Source organism: Salvelinus fontinalis, chromosome 5 (assembly GCF_029448725.1).
Source record: "Salvelinus fontinalis isolate EN_2023a chromosome 5, ASM2944872v1, whole genome shotgun sequence".
Classification (NCBI taxonomy): Eukaryota; Metazoa; Chordata; class Actinopteri; order Salmoniformes; family Salmonidae; genus Salvelinus; species Salvelinus fontinalis.
Window position 1 is genome coordinate 47,340,759 of NC_074669.1, and position 21,457 is coordinate 47,362,215.

General features: G+C 43.7%; 1 protein-coding gene across 12 annotated transcripts in view; it reads left to right on the top strand.

The window, feature by feature from the left end:
• Positions 1-21,457, top strand: part of LOC129855723 (C-Jun-amino-terminal kinase-interacting protein 3-like) — a 76,217-nt gene that overhangs the window by 12,616 nt on the left and 42,144 nt on the right. For 5 of the 12 annotated variants that reach the window (XM_055923679.1, XM_055923687.1, XM_055923684.1 and 2 more), the window contains exons 2-11: positions 6,547-6,667; positions 9,404-9,474; positions 9,617-9,708; positions 11,928-11,951; positions 15,737-15,797; positions 16,699-16,933; positions 17,193-17,295; positions 17,422-17,540; positions 18,221-18,232; positions 18,665-18,682. In XM_055923679.1, coding sequence (XP_055779654.1) covers positions 6,547-6,667; positions 9,404-9,474; positions 9,617-9,708; positions 11,928-11,951; positions 15,737-15,797; positions 16,699-16,933; positions 17,193-17,295; positions 17,422-17,540; positions 18,221-18,232; positions 18,665-18,682 — 856 coding nt within the window. Of the gene's footprint in view, positions 1-6,546; positions 6,668-8,677; positions 8,724-9,403; positions 9,475-9,616; positions 9,709-11,927; positions 11,952-15,736; positions 15,798-16,698; positions 16,934-17,192; positions 17,296-17,421; positions 17,541-18,220; positions 18,233-18,664; positions 18,683-21,457 lie in introns of those variants that run through there. The other 7 variants (XM_055923680.1, XM_055923685.1, XM_055923682.1 and 4 more) reach the window with 5 other exon arrangements.

Here is a 21,457-nt window from a genome sequence, read left to right on the forward strand (position 1 = left end):
TAGGCCTATCACAGTTAGGATCAGCTTGATCTCCCCCTTTAAATAAAGGACGAACCGTGGCTGCCTTTCAAGCAATGGGAACCTCCCCAGAGAGGAGAGACAGGTTAAAAAGGTCAGAGATAGGCTTGCGATTATAGGGGCAGCAACCTTATAGAAGAAAGGGTCTAAACCATCTGACCCAGATGGTTTTTGGGGGTCAAGTTTAAGGAGCTCCTTTAGTACCTCGGACTCAGTGACCGCCTGCAGGGAGAAACTTTGTAGCGGGGCAGGGGAACAAAGAGGGAGGAGCATTCTGGCTAATCACATTAGAAGCGGTGGGAGATGAGGAAATGTTGGACGGGCAAGGAGGCATGGCTGAGTCAAATAGGAATCCTGACTTAATGAAGTGGTGATTAAAAAGCTCAGCCATGTGCTTCTTGTCAGTAACAACCACATCATCATCTTTAAGGGACATGGGCAGCTGTGAGAAGGGTTTATTCTCCAGGTCTTTAACTGTTTTCCAGAACTTCTTGGGGTTCGACCCACAGAGAGAGAGCTGCTCCTTAAAGTAACTAACTTTGGTCTCCCAGATATTCTGAGTGCACTTTTTTCTCATTTGCCTGAGTGAGAGCCAGTCAGCCTAAGTATGAAACACAGAGGGAGTTAGAGAAAGGTAGACAAAGAACAAAAGAACAAGACCGAGATGGAGAGAGATACAGAGGGAACATCTTCCCAAGTCCAGAGAGAAGACCTCCCACACCCTGGCTGGAATCTCCTCCCTGTGCCATGTGCTTCTTTTGGGAGTAATTGTCAAGGCTCAGATTACAAGGCTTTTAGACAGACCCAATTGCGCCCTATTCCTTTTATAGTGCACTAGTTTTGACCAGGGCCCATAGGTAGTCAAAGGTAGTGCACTATATAGAAGATAGGGTACCATTTTGGACTCAGATTTAGATAGACCCACTGGTAAATAAATGCAACAACATGTTCTATGATTCCTCCCTGAGTCTCTATTGTATCCACAAAATAGTGTAATTGACAACCACAGTCACGCTAAGGCTGAAATGTAGATACATTTGTTCAAAGGACCATTAATGATTATTGTTTGATTTCTGAAGGTTTGAGACATCAACATGTTGATCCCTACATGCTGTAAAGCACTTTGTGACAAATTATGTTTTGAAATAGCAATATGCAATCTGATTTATTGATTGAAATACAGTATGTACTATCAGAATAGAAATGCAACATCCCACTGTGTGGTGCTTCAATTCATTTGCTTTGATTAAAAAGAGGGCCTGTTATTGTTTTGGCTGCATCCAGCGCTAGGCTATCTGCTCACCAGACCACCCCCTACTGTGGATGCTTCTGGGAGCTGGCTGGGTTCCTGGGTCTGGCTGGGGAGGAGGGTGGCACAGGGGCATGCAGTGTCCTGGGGAGGGGATTTGAAGGGCAGGGGGGTCAGAAGGACAGTTGCCCGGGGTGTAATAGTATATTGTGGCAGACAGAGGGGGGTTCCCTATAGTTCCCTATGGTTCCCTATAGTGCACCATGGGCCCCGGTCAAAAGTAGCGCAATGTGTAGGGAATAGGGAGATGGGGTGGGGTTGTCTATTCGTTGAGGTCAGGGTGCAACACCGGGCATTTGTAGGAAAATGGCAATTCACAGGCTCCATTAATAGGGGTGCCATGGACTTTTAACAGGAGCATTTTTAGGGGCGTACTGGGTGAGGAAATGGACATATGTCCCTGTCCCTAACTTTGGCAGGTTTGCCTCCCTATGTTCCCGGTTCCTGTTATTTGAGGTCAGCCAAGCGATGGTAGAGCATATCTCTAGCAGCAAGCAGGGCCTCGCTGCAGTCGGGGGATTACAGTCGTAAGACTGCAGCCCGGGCCGGCCCATTGTGCAAGGCTTTATAAAACTCTGCAGACTGCAGAGAGAGCCCTTGAAAGGAAGGCAGGCAGGCCAGACAGCTGTGTTCGTTTCTGTTCGTTTTCTGCTTCCTGTACAGAGAGAGAGGAGAGCAGGGTCTGGTTCAGTTAGCACGACATGGGACAAAACACTTTGAAATGGAGGAGATGTGCTGATACATGAACGTGTAACAAAAAGAATGCTCATTTTCATTTTCAGGTTTCTAAATCACATTTATTCACATTTAATTATCAAGCCCTTTTTACATCAGCAGATGTCACAAAGTGCTTATACAGAAACCCAGCCTAAAACCCCAAAGAGCAAGCAATGCGGATGTAGAAGCACAGTGGCTAGGAACACTATAGAAAGGCAGGAACCTAGGAAGAAACCTAGAGAGGAACTAGGCTCTGAGTGGTGGCCAGTCCTCTTCTGGCTGTGCCGGGTGGAGATTATAAGAGTGATGGCCATTAAGGCCAGATCGTTCTTCAAGATGTTCAAACATTCATAGATGACCAGCAGGGTCAAATAATAATCACAGTGGGTGAAACAGGTCAGCACCTCAGGAGTAAATGTCAGTTGTCTTTGAGAGAGAGAGAGAGCGAGAGGGAGAGAGAGAGGCACATCCGGTGTACAGATCAGGGTTCCATAGCCACAGGCAAAACAGCAGCACAAATGTTTTTACGTTTTGCGCCCTACTGAACATGACCCTGGTTTTTGTGATTGGAGATGACAGGGTAGATGTTCTTGACGCATCTTTCTCTGTGACTCACCCCGTCCCAAACAATACTGGCAGTTAATTTTACCTATTATCCTCTAGCTGTCCATGAAAGAAGCAGAAAGCATAATTGAAAATGAATATCTCTGAGTCCTTGTTGCTGGCATTGTTATTTTATGAGAGACATTTCATACTGTGCAATATGCTATATTATACACTCTTAAAAAGAAAGGTTTTTATCAAGATTATAATCTAAAAGGGTTATTCTACTGCTGTCCCCATGGGAGAACCCTTTTGGGTTCCATGTAGAGTTTTCATACAGGGTTCTATCTGGAACCCAAAACGTTTTTTCAAATGGTTCTCACATGGGGACAGCAGTAGAATAACCTTTTTAGATTCTAATCTAGATTTTAAAAAACTTTTGGAACCCCTGTTTCTTAGAGTGTATCAATATAATATATTTTACAATGTGAGCCGTTTACCACACACCATGCATTCATGTAATTGATAAATTGTTATGCTGCATACAATAGGGTTGAAAATAATTTACTTTTTCCTATGTACAGTGCATTCAGAAAGTATTCAGACCCCTTGACTTTTTCCACATTTTGTTACGTTACAGCCTTATTCTAAAATTGATTAAAAATAAAATAAATAAGTCATCAATATACACATAATACCCCATAATGACAAAGCAAAAACAGGTTTTTGGATATTTTTGCAAATTTATTGCAAATTAATTAGTATGTGAACCTTTTGGAATTACCTGGATTTCTGCATGTATTGGTCATACAATTTGATCTAATCTTCATCTAAGTAAAAACAATAGACAAACACAGTCTGCTTAAACTAATAACACACAAACAATTAGACTTTTCATGTCTTTATTGAACACACCGTGTAAACATTCACAGTGCAGGGTGGGAAAAGTATGTAAACCCTTGGATTTATAACTGGTTGACCCTCCTTTGGCAGCAATAACCTCAACCAAATGTTTTGTGTAGTTGCGGATCAGAGCTGCACAACAGTCAGAAGGAATTTGGGACAATTCCTCTTTACAAAACGGTTTCTATTCATCAATATTCTAGGGATGTCTGGTGTGAACCTCTCTCAAGGTCATGCCACAGCATCTCATATCGGGTTTAGGTCAGGACTCTGACTGGGCCATTCCAGAAGGCGTATTTTCTTCTGTTGAAGCCATTCTTTGGTTGATTTGCTTCTGTGTTTTGGGTCGTTGTCCTGTTGCATCACCTTCTGTTGAGCTTCAATTGGCGGACAGAGAGCCTTACATTCTCCTGCAAAATGTCTTGATGAACTTGGGAATTCATTTTTCCGTCGATGATAGCAAGCTGTCCAGGCCCTGAGGCAGCAAAGCAGCCCCAAACCATGATGCTCCCTCCACCATACTTTACAGTTAGGATGAGGTTTTGATGTTGGTGTTCTGTGCCATTTTTTCTCCACACATAGTGTTGTGTGTTCTTTCCAAACAACTCAGAATATTTTGCCAGTACCGCTGTGTTAACATCCAGGTGCTCTTTCGCGAACTTCAGACGTGCAGCAATGTTATTTTTGGACAGCACTGGCTTCTTACGTGATGTCCTCCCATGAACACCATTCTTGTTTAGTGTTTTATGTATCGTAGACTCGTCAACAGAGATGTTAGCGTGTTCCAGAGATTTCTGTAAGTCTTTAGCTGACACACTAGGATTCTTCGTAACCTCATTGAGCATTCTGCGCTGTGCTCTTGCAGTCATCTTTGCAGGACAGCCACTCCTAGGGAGAGTAGGAACAGTGCTGAACTCCATTTATAGGCAATTTGTCTTACCGTGGACTGATGAACATCAAGGCTTTTAGAAATACTTTTGTAACCCTTTCCAGCTTTATGCAAGTCAACAGTTCTTCTGAGATCTCTTTTGTTCGAGGCATGGTTCACATCAGGCAATGCTTCTTGTGAATAGCAAACTCTTTGTGAGTGTTTTTTTATGGGGCAAGGCAGCTCTAACCAACATCTCAGATCTCGTCTCATTGATTGGACTCCATAACTCCTGACCCCAATTAACTTTTGGAGTCATTAGCCTAGGGGTTCATGTACTTTTTCCAACCTACACTGTGAATGTTTAAATGATGTATTCAATATAGATAAGAAAAATACAATAATTTGTGTGTTATTAGTTTAAGCACACTAAGTTTGTCTATTGTTGTGATTTAGATGAAGATCAGATCAAATTTGATGACCCAATACTTTTTCTTGCCACTGTAGGTATTCAGACCCTTTACTCAGTACTTTGTTGAAGCACCTTTGGCAGCGATTACAGCCTCAAGTCTTCTTGGGTATGACGCTACAAGCTTGGCACACCTGTATTTGAAGAGTTTCTCCCATTCTTCTCTGCAGATCCTCTCAAGTTCTGTCAAATTGGATCGGGAGCTTCGCTGCACAGCTATTTTCAGGTCTCTCCAGAGATGTTCGATCGGGTCCAAGTCCGGGCTCTGGCTGGGCCATTCAATGACATTCAGAGACTTGTCTTGAAGTTGTCTTGACTATGTGTTTTGACTGTTGGAAGGTGAACCTTTGCCCCAGTCTAAGGTCCTGAGTGCTCTGGAGCAGGTTTTCATCAAGGATATCTCTGTACTTTGCTCCGTTCATCTTTCCCTCGATCCTGATTAGTCTCCCAGTCCCTGGCACTGAAAAACATCTCCACAGCATGATGCTGCCACCACCATGCTTCACCGTAGGGATGATGCTAGGTTTCCTCCAGATGTGACGCTTGGCATTCAGGCCAAAGAGTTCAATCTTGGTTTCATCAAACCAGAGAATCTGGTTTCTCATGGTCTGAGGGTCCTTTAGGTGCCTTTTGGCAAAGTCCAAGCGGGCTGTCATATGCCTTTTACTGAGGAGTGGCGTCCGTCTAATCACTCTACCATCTACCTGTGGACTGCTACAGAGATGGTTGTCCGTCTGGAAGGTTCTCAGATATCCACAGAGGAACTCCGGGGATCTGTCAGAGTGAACATCGGGTTCTTGGTCACCTCCCTGACCAAGGCCCTTTTCCCCCGATTGCTCAGTTTGGCCAGGCGGCCAACTCTAGGAAGAGTCTTGGTGGTTCCAAACTTCTTCCATTTAAGAATGATGGAGGCCACTGTGTTCTTGGGGACCTTCAATGCTGCAGAGATGTTTTGGTACCCTTCCCCAGATCTGTGCCGCGACACAATCCTGTCTCGGAGCTTTAAGAACAATTCCTTCGACCTCATGGGTTGGTTTTTGCTCTGACATGCACTGTCAACTGTGGGACCTTATATAGACAGGTGTGTGCCTTTCCAAATCATGTCTAATCAATTGAATTTATCACAGGTGGACTCCAATCAAGTTGTAGAAACATCTGAAGGATTATCATTGGAAACAGGATGCACTTGAGCTCAATTCGAGTCTCATAGCAAAGGGTCTGAATACTTATGTATTTAAGATATTTCTGTTTTTATTTTTAATACATTTGCTAACATTTCTAAAAACCTGTTTTCGCTTTGTCATTATTGTGTGTACATTGATGATGATTTAAAAAAAAAATGTAATCCATTTTTAGAACAATGCTGTAGCGTAACAAATTGTGGAAAAAGTCAAGGGGTCTGAATACTTTCCGAGTGCGCTGTATTTCCTATCTATTACATTTTTGATGAAGATTTTTCCATTCTTGATTTGCAATTTCAATTCACTTCCAAATTCCTAGAGTTTGAGGAGACATTAAACTGTGTGGATGTTCTCTCCCATAAAAATGTTTAGGGCCGGTTTCCCGGACATAGAGTAAATCTAGTCTTGGGCTAAAAAACACTTTCAATGGAGATTCTCCCTTGAGTCCGCGTTTTAGTCCAGGACTAGGCTTAATCTGTTTCCGGGAAACCAGCCCATAGCGTTTTGACTGACTGTGTATGGTTGTTCTCTCCCACAGAAATTCATAGAGTTTGAGGATGCATTGGAGGGGGAGAAGAAGGACTTGCAGACTCATGTGGAGAGCTTGGAACTGCAGGGGAAACAGCTGGAGCTCAAGACCAAGAACTACTCTGACCAGAGTGAGTATATACTACTGTTACTGCTCAGAACTAGAACTACTCTGACCAGAGTGAGTATATACTACTGTTACTGCTCAGAACTAGAACTACTCTGACCAGAGTGAGTATATACTACTGTTACTGCTCAGAACTAGAACTACTCTGACCAGAGTGAGTATATACTACTGTTACTGCTCAGAACTAGAACTACTCTGACCAGAGTGAGTATATACTACTGTTACTGCTCAGAACTAGAACTACTCTGACCAGAGTGAGTATATACTACTGTTACTGCTCAGAACTAGAACTACTCTGACCAGAGTGAGTATATACTACTGTTACTGCTCAGAACTAGAACTACTCTGACCAGAGTGAGTATTAGTTTGTTTTCACACTTGGTTCCTTTCTGACAATTTTTGTGAACTCAGTGTGGTTTGCTTAATTTTTTGTTCAGTGTGAACACTCCAAAGGAACTCAGACTCCTCAAAAGGGACCCCGAAGCGAACCGAACTCGAGAGGTGGTCAGTTCGGTTCGCTTGAATTCCTCGGTCCGGTTCACTTTTTTTAGGGCAATGTGAACACAAAGCTACCCAGGCCCGCTTGTTATTATTTCCGCACCACATAACATACTAGAATACTGCAACACTGTTTCCCCTGCCATAACCCCTCACATTGGTGCCACAAAAGAGAGAACGGTTTCTGCCGGTTCGCAGAAAAATATTATTTGTTTTCAATATGTGATCTATAAAGAGATATTTTAACCTGTTTATTTGCATGTGGGGTTTGAATAGTGTGTGATGACAACAATATCCTTGGTGAGAATCACGACATATGGTACAAAATCAATTTTAGCTCTTAAAGGGGCAATAGACTACATTGGGTGTAAACTTTTCAATTACAGCATTATTTATCTGCAGTTATTCTTCTGCTATTTATTCTGTTACCAACAATATTTACATGTTCATAGAAATTATAATTATTATGTCTCATCTTTTAACTAAATGCAATATATTATCTTCCAAAATATAAGTATAAGTATCTGTATGATAACAAGTTCTGATGGAATGGCTGATCCTGCACTTTGTAAAAACCCAGAGTGCATTGAGTAAATGTTGTAAAAAGACCTTGGTTCCTTTTAAAACATAGCAATGTGAAACCAAAGAAGACTCTGACCACAAAATAGGTGAAGTGAACTGGCAAAAGAGTTGAGTCCTCATTCGAAGTCAAGGGCAGTGTAAGGACCGACGCTGGGAGACGAGAAGCAAGTACAGGGAGTGTACATTTAATGGATAATATACAAGAAACAAACAAGGACAGCGTCTGGACAGGGGAAAACGTAACAACATCAATGATGACACAGGGAATCAACAAAGTAGCAGACAGATATAGAGGGGCAATCAACAAAGTAAAGGAGACCAGGTGAATCCAATGAGCGCTGATGCGTGTAATGATGGTGACAGGTGTGGGGTAATGCAGGACAGCCTAGCACCCTCGAGCGCCAGAGAAGGGAAGCGGGAGCAGGTGTGACAGGCAGTGTGAATACAAAGGGAACTGAGTTCTTTAGCTTTTTTTTTACCCCAGAGTTCACTAAAGAGGACTGAGATTGGTTATTTTAAGGAGGACTATTTGTGAAAACACCCTTAGACTTAATAACTAGAACTACTCCGAATAGAGTGAGTATAAAATTAGAACAACCGGAACTACTTTGATCAGAGTGAGTATAGAACTAGAATAACTAGAATGATGCCGACCAGAGTGAGTATAGAACTATAATAACTAGAACTTCTCTGACCAGAGGGAGTATAGACTATTAATAACTAGAATTACTTCATCAAGAGTGAGTATAAACTTAATAACTAGAAGTACTCTGACAATTTGATTTCGACAATGCCATTTGCACACTACATGGGATAAACAGCTGCAGGTGATTGCACTGTATCTCATGGCATTTACAGTGAGACAGATATGCCCAGCAGTGCGATGGATCAGACTTTGTTTACATAAGACAACACATCGATTCTGTATGTGTTTTTCTGTTGCTCATCAATGTTTAAAAACTATAACTACTCTGACCAGAGTGAGTATAGAACTATAATAATGTGAACTACTCCAACCAGAGTGAGTAGTACCTCAGTACTAAAACACTGTGTAATATTACTCAGAGCTAGAACTGCTTCGACCAGAGTGAGTGTGTACTTCTCAAAACTAGCACACTGCAAGTGTGCACTACTCAGAACTACCACACACACCGTGAGTCTGCATTACTCATAACTAGCACAATGTGACGGTGCACTATTGACAGCCAAGCACAAAGTGTATAGCCTAGCACATAGTGATTGTCTACCTACGATGTGGAGGACTACACATAGCCTACTAGCACACATTGGTTTTGCACCATGAAGAGCTTTGCATGTAGTATTCAAGGACACAATATAGCCTGTTTTACACTAACCCACCATGTCCGGATGAGCCAGTGCATGTTCTGTGGTTAATATGGCTTAATAGGGTTTTAGTGCCTCTGACAGCAAACAGACTCACATATTCAATCAATGAGAAAACGGGCCTGCTACCATTTAGTGTTTCAAAGCAGAACAGCTTTAAATGGAGAGCACCATCATGTTCAATATGGAGCCATGTCCAGAAAGCTGGACTAATAGGCACTTTCGATGGAGAATCTCACCAGCCCGAAGTGTATAACCCACAGTGCTGTTACAATGGGAGGCTGGTTGACTTTGATTCTGTTTATCTGAGTTTCAGTCACTCGTCTGGAGGAGCATGAGTCAGACATGAAGAAGGAGTACAATACTTTGTACCAGCGACACACAGAGGTAGGAACAGCCGTGTGTGTGTGCATGAGAGAGTTTAGTATCTGACTCCATACAAGCTGCTAGGTTTGTATCATGTTGTTTGCCTGGTGCACTAGAACCAAGTCAGTGGAATTACGTCCATCTTCCTCACTCTTCCTGTCAGATGATTCAAACATACATGGAGCATATTGAGAGGTCCAAGCTGCAACAGGCAGGGAACAACAGCCAGTCAGAAGGGCCAGGCAGTGGACGAACGTGAGTGGCTGACCTTTTTTACATTTTCATCATAAAATGTTATTATCCCCAAGTGAGGAAATCCGTTGAGCAGCATGCAGACAAAGCAATACAATTCATATAACAACATAGACATAAAATAATATACACTGCTCAAAAAAATAAAGGGAACACTTAAACAACACAATGTAACTCCAAGTCAATCACACTTCTGTGAAATCAAACTGTCCACTTAGGAAGCAACACTGATTGACAATAAATTTCACATGCTGTTGTGCAAATGGAATAGACAAAAGGTGGAAATTATAGGCAATTAGTAAGACACCCCCAAAAAAGGAATAGTTCTGCAGGTGGTGACCACACACCACTTCTCAGTTCCTATGCTTCCTGGCTGATGTTTTGGTCACTTTCGAATGCTGGCGGTGCTTTCACTCTAGTGGTAGCATGAGACGGCGTCTACAACCCACACAAGTGGCTCAGGTAGTGCAGTTCATCCAGGATGGCACATCAATGCGAGCTGTGGCAAAAAGGTTTGTTGTGTCTGTCAGCGTAGTGTCCAGAGCATGGAGGCGCTACCAGGAGACAGGCCAGTACATCAGGAGACGTGGAGGAGGCCGTAGGAGGGCAACAACCCAGCAGCAGGACCGCTACCTCCGCCTTTGTGCCAGGAGGTGCACTGCCAGAGCCCTGCAAAATGACCTCCAGCAGGCCACAAATGTGCATGTGTCGGCTCAAACGGTCAGAAACAGACTCCATGAGGGTGGTATGAGGGCCCGACGTCCACAGGTGGGGGTTGTGCTTACAGCCCAACACCGTGCAGGACGTTTGGCATTTGCCAGAGAACACCAAGATTGGCAAATTCGCCACTGGTGCCCTGTGCTCTTCACAGATGAAAGCAGGTTCACACTGAGCACATGAGCACATGTGACAGACGTGACAGAGTCTGGAGATGCCGTGGAGAACGTTCTGCTGCCTGCAACATCCTCCAGCATGACCGGTTTGGCGGTGGGTCTTTCATGGTGTGGGGTGGCATTTCTTTGTGGGGCCGCACAGCCCTCCATGTGCTCGCCAGAGGTAGCCTGACTGCCATTAGGTACCGAGATGAGATCCTCAGACCCCTTGTGAGACCATATGCTGACACATGCACATTTGTGGCCTGCTGGAGGTCATTTTGCAGGGCTCTGGCAGTGCACCTCCTTGCACAAAGGCGGAGGTAGCGGTCCTGCAGCTGGGTTGTTGCCCTCCTACGGCCTCCTCCACGTTTCCTGATGTACTGGCCTGTCTCCTGGTAGCGTCTCCATGCTCTGGACACTACGCTGACAGACACAACAAACCTTTTTGCCACAGCTCGCATTGATGTGCCATCCTGGATGAACTGCACTACCTGAGCCACTTGTGTGGGTTGTAGACTCCGTCTCATGCTACCACTAGAGTGAGAGCACCGCCAGCATTCAAAAGTGACCAAAACATCAGCCAGGAAGCATAGGAACTGAGAAGTGGTCTGTGGTCACCACCTGCAGAACCATTCCTTTTTTGGGGGTGTCTTACTAATTGCCTATAATTTCCACCTTTTGTCTATTCCATTTGCACAACAGCATGTGAAATTTATTGTCAATCAGTGTTGCTTCCTAAGTGGACAGTTTGATTTCACAGAAGTGTGATTGACTTGGAGTTACATTGTGTTGTTTAAGTGTTCCCTTTATTTTTTTGAGCAGTGTAGTTAGTTGTGACCTTTCTGGAAAGTGTGGGTAGGTGGGTATGTTGGTGTGTGTGCAGGGGGAAGAGTATAGAAATGGATCCTGGCATAGCTTAGTAGTAGCAACTATGCTGAGGTAATGGTCTGTGCTTTGTTGTGCTTGGAATAAGTGTGCTAGGGTTTAGTGTTCTGTGTTTAGTGTGCTGTAGTTGTGTTGTGTGTAATGCCTTCTGTTGTGCTGCTGTGTGTTAGCCTGTAGTAGCTTGTCTTGTGACCAGTGATGTAGTGGTTAAAATACATGTGGGTAAAAGCTGATCGCTGTTTGTGGTGAGTAAAGTAATGCTCCCTATACTTTCAATGCCTTTTTTCCACAAAAGATGGGTAAACGCTTGTGCAAAATAAAATATGTCAGTAAACAACATGTATGTGTGTTTACCCTCCACTACACCACTTGTGACCTGTTGTACCATGGTTTGGCTTCACTCTAATCACTATATGTCTGTCTCGTTGTCTCACTCTGTGCTCGTGCTGCTGTGTTGCACAGTCAACGCCACATGTGGAGGAAAAGGTAAATCACTACCCCTCTTCCCCTCCATCCCTGTCCCCTCAATCCACAATCTCATTCAGTGTTTGTCAGTCTTGGTCCTGAGTATAGGACCCGGGTTCAAATACTTGGAAAATAATTTTAAATACTCAGAGCTTTTGCTTGAGTCTTTTTGGGACTTTTCTATTGGTTTATTAAGCCAGGCAAGCTGAACCAGGCTCAGATACAGTATTTATTTCAGTATTGCTGAGAGATTAGTGATTTTTGAGGTCGTTTCAGTTCGATTATTTATTTTTTACATGAAATGCCTTGTGAAATAATGACATTAAAATGATTCGAGCTTTTTCAAAAATAGCGAACATTCAATTGCCAAAACTTTGGAAATATTCCATTGTCTCTGTCAGGTCCACATAGAAAAATAGAGAATTGCTATTAAATATTTCAGTTGTGCATATTACTTAGTTTTATTTGACGACTTCATAAGTATTAATTCCTTAAAATCTGCATCTCAACTCTGCTCAGGCAGTAGCAGCCAGCCAGACAACCATCTAACGTTATCTCTGTTCTCCCCATACTGTACTGTCTTTAGTCATCCTATTTAGCTAGGCTAGCATGCCTAAGTATGCTACAGAGCTGTCTGACGAAATCTTTTTACTAGTTCTTTAAAGTAGATAAGGCATACTTTCACGAACTCTATCCCTCTTTCTCGTTATTGTGTTGTCTACAATCTTCTCTCATGCTGTGGCGTATGCGGTCTGTGTGTATCTAACCTAGCATAGCAGGCGTAAAAATGGATCCAAACCAGAAAAGAACAGTCGCAATGGATTATGGCCATTGTAGTTAATTACCACGTTTCTGAGCTGAACTTGAATATTTGCTAAATGAAAACTACAACTCCCGTCAGCTCAGCATCCCATATAGCTCTGGACTTAATTTCTCTCGTGCATGATTTGATTTCTCTCTCGAGAAACGGCGTGTTGGGTTACCCCAAAAAAATTACAACTAAGTGGAATTCAAGTAATTGAAGCAGGTCAATTAGTTGTTTATAATAAAACAACAACAAAAAACTAAACTTTAGTTAATCGCTCAGCACAATTTTTCAGATATTTAAAAACCCAGGTCTGCTGAGTATACAGGCTTTTGCTCCAGCCCAGCACTAACACACCTGATTCAACTAACGGGGGGCTTGTTGACTAGTTGAATCAGGCCTGCAGACCCTGTGGTTCCCAGGACTAGGACTGACAATCACTGCCCTGGCTCCATTGACCAACCATCCTCTCCTTGGACTAGAAGTTCCCCTGCCCCCAGTATGGCCCATTCCATATTGGGACCAGAGTTTGCGCCTTTGTCCTTTACCTTCTCCTATATCACCCACTGTTTATGGTCTGTCTGTGTTTCTGTCGCACAGCTGAGTCGAGTGGAGACGAATGGATTCGGTTCAGTTAGTTGATGCAGTCGTCCTGATGAGCCCTTCCGAGCTAGCTAGTTTATGCTTGTGGCTAGAAACTCCAGCGAGGATTTGAAGTCTGCCGAAGTCAGGACTTGGTGGAGTATTCAGAATAATTACGTTTTTATCTGAGTATTTTATGTGAAATTTACTACAATAAATGTGCTTTCGCTGTCACCCAGGCTTGATATTGGCTATACTAGCTAGCTACTTCCCACTCCTTACTGCGGGACAGCAGTGCTCGGCAAGCGGAAGCAAAAGACACTGTGCCCCATGTTCAAGTCATTTATATTTAGTAGGTTTTGTTATCTGTTTTAACAAACATTTTTTTTATATACTTATGTATTGCATATTGTATTTTTTTGTGGTGTGGTTTTCATATAAGCCCTTAAGCTTCCAACTACACCTGCACACCGTTTTTGTTTTGTTTTTATCTGTATTGTTGTCTATCACTTTTTTAATTTTTAATTTTTAAAAACTTATTTCACCTTTATTTAACCAGGTAGGCTTGTTGAGAACAAGTTCTCATTCACAACTGCGACCTGGCCAATATAAAGCAAAGCAGTTCGATACATACAACATCACAGAGTTACACATGGATTAAACAAACATACAGTAGGAAAAAAAGTATATGTACAATGTGTGCAAATGAGGTAAGATAAGGGAGGTAAGGCAATAAATAGGCCATAGTGGCGAGGTAATTACGATATAGCAATTAAACACTGGATTGATAGATGTGCAAAAGATGAATGCGAATGGGGTGCGAAGGAGCAAAATAAATAAATAAATACAGTATGGGGATGAGGTAGTTGGATGGGCTATTTACAGGTATAATGATCTGTGAGCTGCTCTGACAGCTGGTGCTTGAAGTTAGTGAGGGAGATATGAGTCTCCAGCTTCAGTGATTTTTGCAGTTCGTTCCAGTCATTGGCAGCAGAGAACTGGAAGGAAAGGCGTCCAAAGGAGGAATTGGCTTTGGGGGTGACCAGTGAAATATACCTGCTGGAGCGGGTGGGTGCTGCTATGGAGACCAGTAAACTGAGATAAGGCGGTGCTTTACCTAGCAAAGACTTGTAGATGACCTGGAACCAGTGGGTTTGGCGACGAGTATGAAGCAAGGGCCAGCCAACGAGAGCGTACAGGTCGGAGTGGTGGGTAGTATATGGGGCATTGGTGACAAAATGGATGGCACTGTGATAGACTGCATCCAATTTGTTGAGTAGAGTGTTGGAGGCTATTTTGTAAATGACATCGCAGAAGTCGAGGATCGGTAGGATAGTCAGTTTTACGAGAGTATGTTTGGCAGCATGAGTGAAGGATGCTTTTTTGCCAAATAGGAAGCCAATTCTAGATTTAATTTTGGATTGGAGATGCATTATGTGGGTATGGAAGGAGAGTTTACAGTCTAACCAGACACCTAGGTATTTGTAGTTGTCCACATATTCTAGGGATGCTGGACGGGCGGGCAGGTGCGGGCAGTGATCGGTTGAAGAGCATGCATTTAGTTTTACTTGCATTTAAGAGCAGTTGGAGGCCACGGAAGGAGAGTTGTATAGCCATGAAGCTCGTCTGGAGGTTAGTTAGCACAGTGTCCAAAGAAAGTCCAGAAGTATACAGAATGGTGTCGTCTGCGTAGAGGTGGATCAGAGAATCACCAGCAGCAAGAGCGACATCATTGATGTATACACAGTTTTCTAATAAAATAAATTGGGATGGAAGAAATTGACCATGTAATACAGCTGCGCAGTGGGAAGCAGTTCCTGTCGGCAAGCCTCGATTACAACACAGTTGCACTGGTCATTCGCACCAGCTTGACTGAACCCAACCAATCCGCTCGTCTCCACTTTACTCTCATGCGCGACATACAGTACGTCATCAATTTGGGCAACAGGGGTGTCCTTATAGCCTCTCCCGTTTCTCCATAATATGGATATATCGTGCCATATTATGTCGGTCTGGTTTAGTGTCAGTCTGTCCAGTAGCTGGCTTTGTGTGTTGTACTTAAATCAGAGGATTTTCAGTTTTATGTTATGCAACCCCAAAGTTAGCTTTCACCTCTCTCCAGATACCTAATGTACAGTACATTATCTCCTGCTCTCCCCCTCTCTCTGCCCCTCCCTCTCTCTCTCTCCCCTCTCTCCCCCTCTCTCTGCCCCTCCCCTCTCCTTTCCCCCTCACCTCTCTCTCTGCCCCTCCCTCTATCTCTCCGTCTCTCTGCCCTATTCTCTTCCCCCTCACCTCTCTCTCTCTCTTTCATTCTCATTTCCTTTTTCTTCTCTCAAACCTTTACTCTTCCCTCCTTTGTTTTGTGCTCCCCCCTCCTGTCCTCCTCTCTCCTCCTGCCCCCTCTCTTTTCCCCCAGCAGCAAAGTGGAGCGTCCCCCGTCGTTGAGCCTGTACCCCAGTGGAGAGGGCATGGGGATGGTACGTGGGGGTCTTGGGGGGGGGGGGGGGGGGGGGCGGCTAGGATAATAATGCCTGGGTCTGGGACCGGCTTCTGGCAGGTCAACGAGCTCAGCCAATCCCGCTACACCTCTGGCTACCAGGTGTGATAGCGGTTCCATCCAAAATGGCACCCTATTCTTTTTATAGTGCACTACTTTTGACCAGAGCACTATGGGCACCGGTTAAAAGTAGTGCACTATAAGGGGGAATAGGATGTCATTTGGGACGCACCCATACACTCTCCCTGGACCTCACGTCTGCAGAACACGTCATGCCACACCCACCACTACCACCGTCATTCAGAATCATCCAGACACATTCCTCACGCCTGCTTGTGTCCCTTATCTTCCAAGGGCTTTCCTTTGTGGTGTTTGTCGATAGTTTTTAATGGCGGTGAGTGTAATGAAGACATGACAGTGTATGAACAGATATGATGAATACATTAATATTATTAAATTGGTGTAATTTCTTTTCACTTAAGTTCTTTTTTCTACAATAATAGAACATAACTTAGATTCTATCGTCTCGTTTGCACCTGTCTTTACATCCCGTTTCACATGTAAGTGTGATGCCTTGTTACTATGTGTGCGTGCAAGATTGTAAGTATAAGCAAGCTTGTGAAGATTCCAACGAGCCTTGCAAGAGAAGAACCCTGGCTTCCCTATTCGCCACCCTTCAGCTTAAATGTGCATTGCACACTCTCCGTCATTAATTTAAAAGCATTGGCTTGGTGCAAACATTGTCTGGAGAGAGTTTCCACCATTGTTAAATCCATGAAGGGAAGTGTACACTTTGGGAGAAGGATGGAGAATCGGGATGCAGCCCCTCTTTAACAATGCAGCCACTTAACCTCTTTAACCACTGACCTCTGATGCTCCAGGAGGATGGTTCCGAGTCGGACTCAGTGGCGGCCACGCCCAGTAGCACAGGAAGTAAGTCCAACACGCCCACTTCCTCCGTCCCTTCCGCCATCGTCACGCCCCTCAACGAGGGCTTCCTCCCACCTGGCGAGTTTGACCCAATGCATGCTGTAAACCGCGGCATGAAGAGTGCTAAACACCTCAGCAAAAACATGGAGGTGCATGTCTCCCAGAAAGCCAGGAATGTCAGCATCGGTGAGTGTAACGTGCTGTTACACACACACCCATGCACACACACACACACGTTAACATGAGTCGATCATTGTGTGATTAGGGCATGTATTCATAAAGTCCCTCAGAGAAGGAGTACTGATCTAGGATCAGGTCCCCCCCTGTCCATGTAATCTTATTCATTATGATCTAAAAGGCTAAACTGATCCTAGTTCATCACTCCTATTCTGAGATGCTTTGTGAATACGGTATTGAGTGTGTATGATATTCTATCTGTACTCAGGTATGGGTAGCAGTGACGAGTGGTCAGAATTCCAAGAGATCATCGATTCCACACCAGAGCTGGATATGTGTGTGGACCCCCGTCTCTATGGTGGAGGAAACAGGTAACACACACACACACACACACACACACACACACACACACACACACACACACACACACACACACACACACACACACACACACACACACACACAGCGATGATTAAATATCAGTGTGTGTGTGTCAGTCCTTCCCAGGGCATCGTGAACGAGGCATTCGGTATCAACACAGACTCTCTCTACCATGAGATCAAGGATGCCAAGTCTGACATCATCGGGGATGTTGACGCCGGGGCTGAGCTTTTAGGTAAGCCAATCAGAGGGGCATTGGGTGGGGTATATGCAATATTGGAAGGCAGCCTAGGCCAGTCTCTGGTCGTGTTCCAGGCTGTCTACATTGCAAACGTTGCATTGCATTATCCAATGGTTGTGTGTCATGTCATCGACTGCACAGTCGGGTGTCAGATTGCTATTTCAAATAATGTGTTTAGCTGATATGTTAAACACCTATCGAGCATTGTGAGGTCTGGCATGCGTCTGAAATGTAGTCACCCTGGAACCTGACCTCTGTCTGCACTAAGCAAAGAGTCATTGGGAATGTAAGCTGCGGTGCTTAGTGCACCAGCTGTGTCACCATTGCCATAGCACTGGCTAGCTCTGAACTTTGACCCTGCACACAGCGGAATGTTCATCACCACCACTTCACATTCCCGGCAGCTCCCCCATCCTCCACTGCACCGCAAAGCACCCTAGGATATCACTTGCGCCATGGCTGCAGTTCCCATTTATTTGATATATTTGAGTGGTTGATTTTACAGGGCAAGCTAAATTATTCTTGATTTAGTCTTGGTTTACTTTCTTTTACCAGGTTTAGTTGACAGAGCTTTATGAGTGGTTTATTTAATTGCGATCATATTAGTTTATTGACCCATGACCCTTCTCTGTGCTTCCTCTCTCCCTTCCTGTGTATGCTGGATACACCTCTAGGGGAGTTCTCAGGTGTGTATCTGAACCCTCTCTTTCTCACACACGCACACACGCACACACACACACCTTCCAAGACACAAATTACCACTGTGTGCCTGTATGCTTTACCCAATGGCATGATGCTGGCATTACATGCTACAACAGTTTTTTTAAATGTTGATATTGTCCAGATAATGCTCTCTTTGATTGGTTGGTCATAACGTTACAAAGCTCAACTGAACCCTGTGGTCAATGAAGGTGAATCACTGAGTCTAAACTGACAGTGTTCTCTGGTCTTGGACAGATCCAAGCTCTCTTTTTACTCTCTCAAGCTTTTGTATATAACAAGTGTTTATCAGCATTCTCTCTCTTTTTTGTCTCACCCCATCCCTATTTCTCTCTTTCTCTGGTCTGTGCCCCCCTCCCTCTTCCTTCTCTCTCCCCGTTTCTCTTCCTCTCTCCCAGTCCGTGATGATTTCTTCGGTAAGGCTTCCTCTAGCCTTATTCGGCATCTCTGGCTGTTGTTCATCCTCCCATGTTGTTGTGTCTGTCTGTGACGTCTTGTCTTTTCTGCGTTCCATGTTGTGATGCCATTTCCTACCTGTTCCTCTGCTGTGATGTCACTTCCACCCGTTTCCTGTTGGCTGTTATTTGAGTCTGGCAAGCCTTTTCTTTTTGTATTTGTTTTTCACCTTTTATTTTGATTTTTAATCCATTGCTTCATCCTCATATTTGACACTGCGAAAGCTCTAGCGGTTTTGACATGAGGTTATTGTTTGTAGGGTTGCCAGGTAGGTTGTGCCTACCGGAGAAAATAGTGATTTCTCCTTTTTGGTTGAGAGGGAATGAGTCCCGTCCTGTCCGTCAAGTCGACAAAGGACTCATGTAAAAGTCAGTGTGGACATACACTTTTCATAAACCCTTAAAACTTTGGAAATAACTTCAAAACAATGGTGTTCTTTTGTGTTGGTTGTATTACCAAAATAAATGATTACACACATAATAAACATAACAAACAATGAGCTCTGGTACCTCAAGAAAAGTCCTGTACTTCGGGCCTAAAGGAGTCCAGCCCGGTAAAGGAGTTCAGTGAACCCAAGTGACCTCAGTCATGCAATTTTCCTTTCATAAAGTGATTCTAAACCCTGTCTCATTAATACAATCAGATTGCAAGAAACAGTTTTACCACACAACTATAAAGTGTCACATCTCTGTAGTCTTCACTACAACTGAATCAGGGCCGGTCCTGGACGTTCTGCTGCCCTAGGCAAGACAAAAATCAGAGGAACAGAACATGATAGCAGCCCAATTAATAGGCCTATGCTGCAAATTAAACACAATTTTTAACACATCTGGTTAGTAGGCTATATAATCAGTTCAATGTCAATAGCATAGCCTAATATTTTCAATCTGATTACATTGATAAAATCACCAATGCCCTGGACATTCTGCTGTCCTAGGTGAGACAAAAATAATTACATCTTAGTCATGAATCTAAGCATGGCACTTTCAAAAGTTACCTTTCCACCCAGACAGAGGCTCTACTGACACAGAAAACTGTAAGCTTCAACTGCTGGCTAATAGTCCGTTGTATAACCCAACAACAGAAGTGCTTCCCTAAAAGCTGCCTGGGTTTAAACAAACATCTTCTCTTTTCAGAAAGAGAAAAGCTCAATTAATAGGGACAGAATAGCAAAGTCATTTTTTCATCTACTCGAATATTATAGGCTGCAGTTTAGCTTCAGATTGTCATAGACAGGAATTAATATATCCCCATATGCATCGGAGTCACGTCTTTCGCGGGTATTTTAGAGCTTGTTTCTACCATAAGGCGTCACGGAGTTAAGCATTGTTATAGAACTCTTGATATAATCTGGATACGTTTTATGTATTTATTTCAAAATATAAAGCAAACAATAGATATAATTTTTGCCCTTTTCTTTAACAAATGGTATGTGATACCATCACTCAATTCGAGCACTTGTTTTAGTCAAACACACCAAGCCCTTCTCAGACATGGAGGTATTTAATCAGTGCATGCGACAGTGTTGGAGTATTTGGCTATACCGTCATCAATGGATAGGATAATTGTGTCTGTCAAACAGGTAGGCTCACCACTTATTTTTTGGAAGATGAAGAAATAAGCTCCAATTATATTTAACCCCTGCATTGGAGAGTTACAATGTTGCTATCACTATGCAACCTACTACCTATAGTAGGAAAACAAGTTACTTATTAATAATATCCCACCTGTTATCACACATGGCACGGACCCCATAATTGTTACAATTACAAAAAAAAGAACACTAACATATTTAACATATATTTTAATATTTATGTAGAACTGTAAAACAGAGTAAGATCATTTGAGCTTTGGAAACAACTGCTGTCATAAATGCATGGTGGGCCTCGTTTCGCTGGCGCAGTGTAAAATAAGCTTTATGTCAATGACCCAGCCTAAACGAATTTCGTTTATTTACTTACCGAATTTGATTGTCTAACATCAGTTTAAACAATTTATTGATTTTGCCTCCACCTAGAGTGGCCTCTTTCCTCTGCTGTGGTGCTGCATTGCAGTCAGGGATGTCTTCTCTCGAAGCTGTCCATGGTCCTGAAATCAAATCATCTTGAGTTTGCTTGGACACCAGTCTGATCTCCAGCTCCTTCCACCTTTGGGAACTATCTAGGTGGTCATGTGACTTCTTATGCGAGCTAAGGAGGTGGCACAGATTCTTCCAGTCCCTAGTTCCATCCCTGACCAGCGCAGATTTGCACTCGTGTGAAAAAAAGTTTGCAGCAAAAACCTTGGGCTCTTCACTCTCTCCCCGTGGGCCACCGAAATGTTTCGTTGCCCCTCATCTCTTGGGAAATTCCCCTCCTTATCATGATGTGGCCCAGGCTGCACTAACATATCTCGTAAAGATCCATTCCTATATTTTGGCCACTCACCGGGATATTTTATGTTTTTTGTGTGGGAGTCGGATTTATCAGCAGCACCACTGTCATCCGGGACGGGGAGCGACGAATCTGAGTCTGGGTCCAAGATAGTAGGGTCTTCACTGGCATTGTATGGAGGTGTGGCTAGGCCTGGTGCGACCACATGTTCGTGACCAGCCAGAGAGCTTTCATCTTCGGTGGAATTGCATGGCTCGGACTCCTCCGGTTTGCTCTCTAAGCTCAGCGAACGGGGGCTCGTCGTTGTCGGCGAATGAGTGACCTGTCCAAGTAGGCTTGTCATTCTCCACACCAGCTGATGGA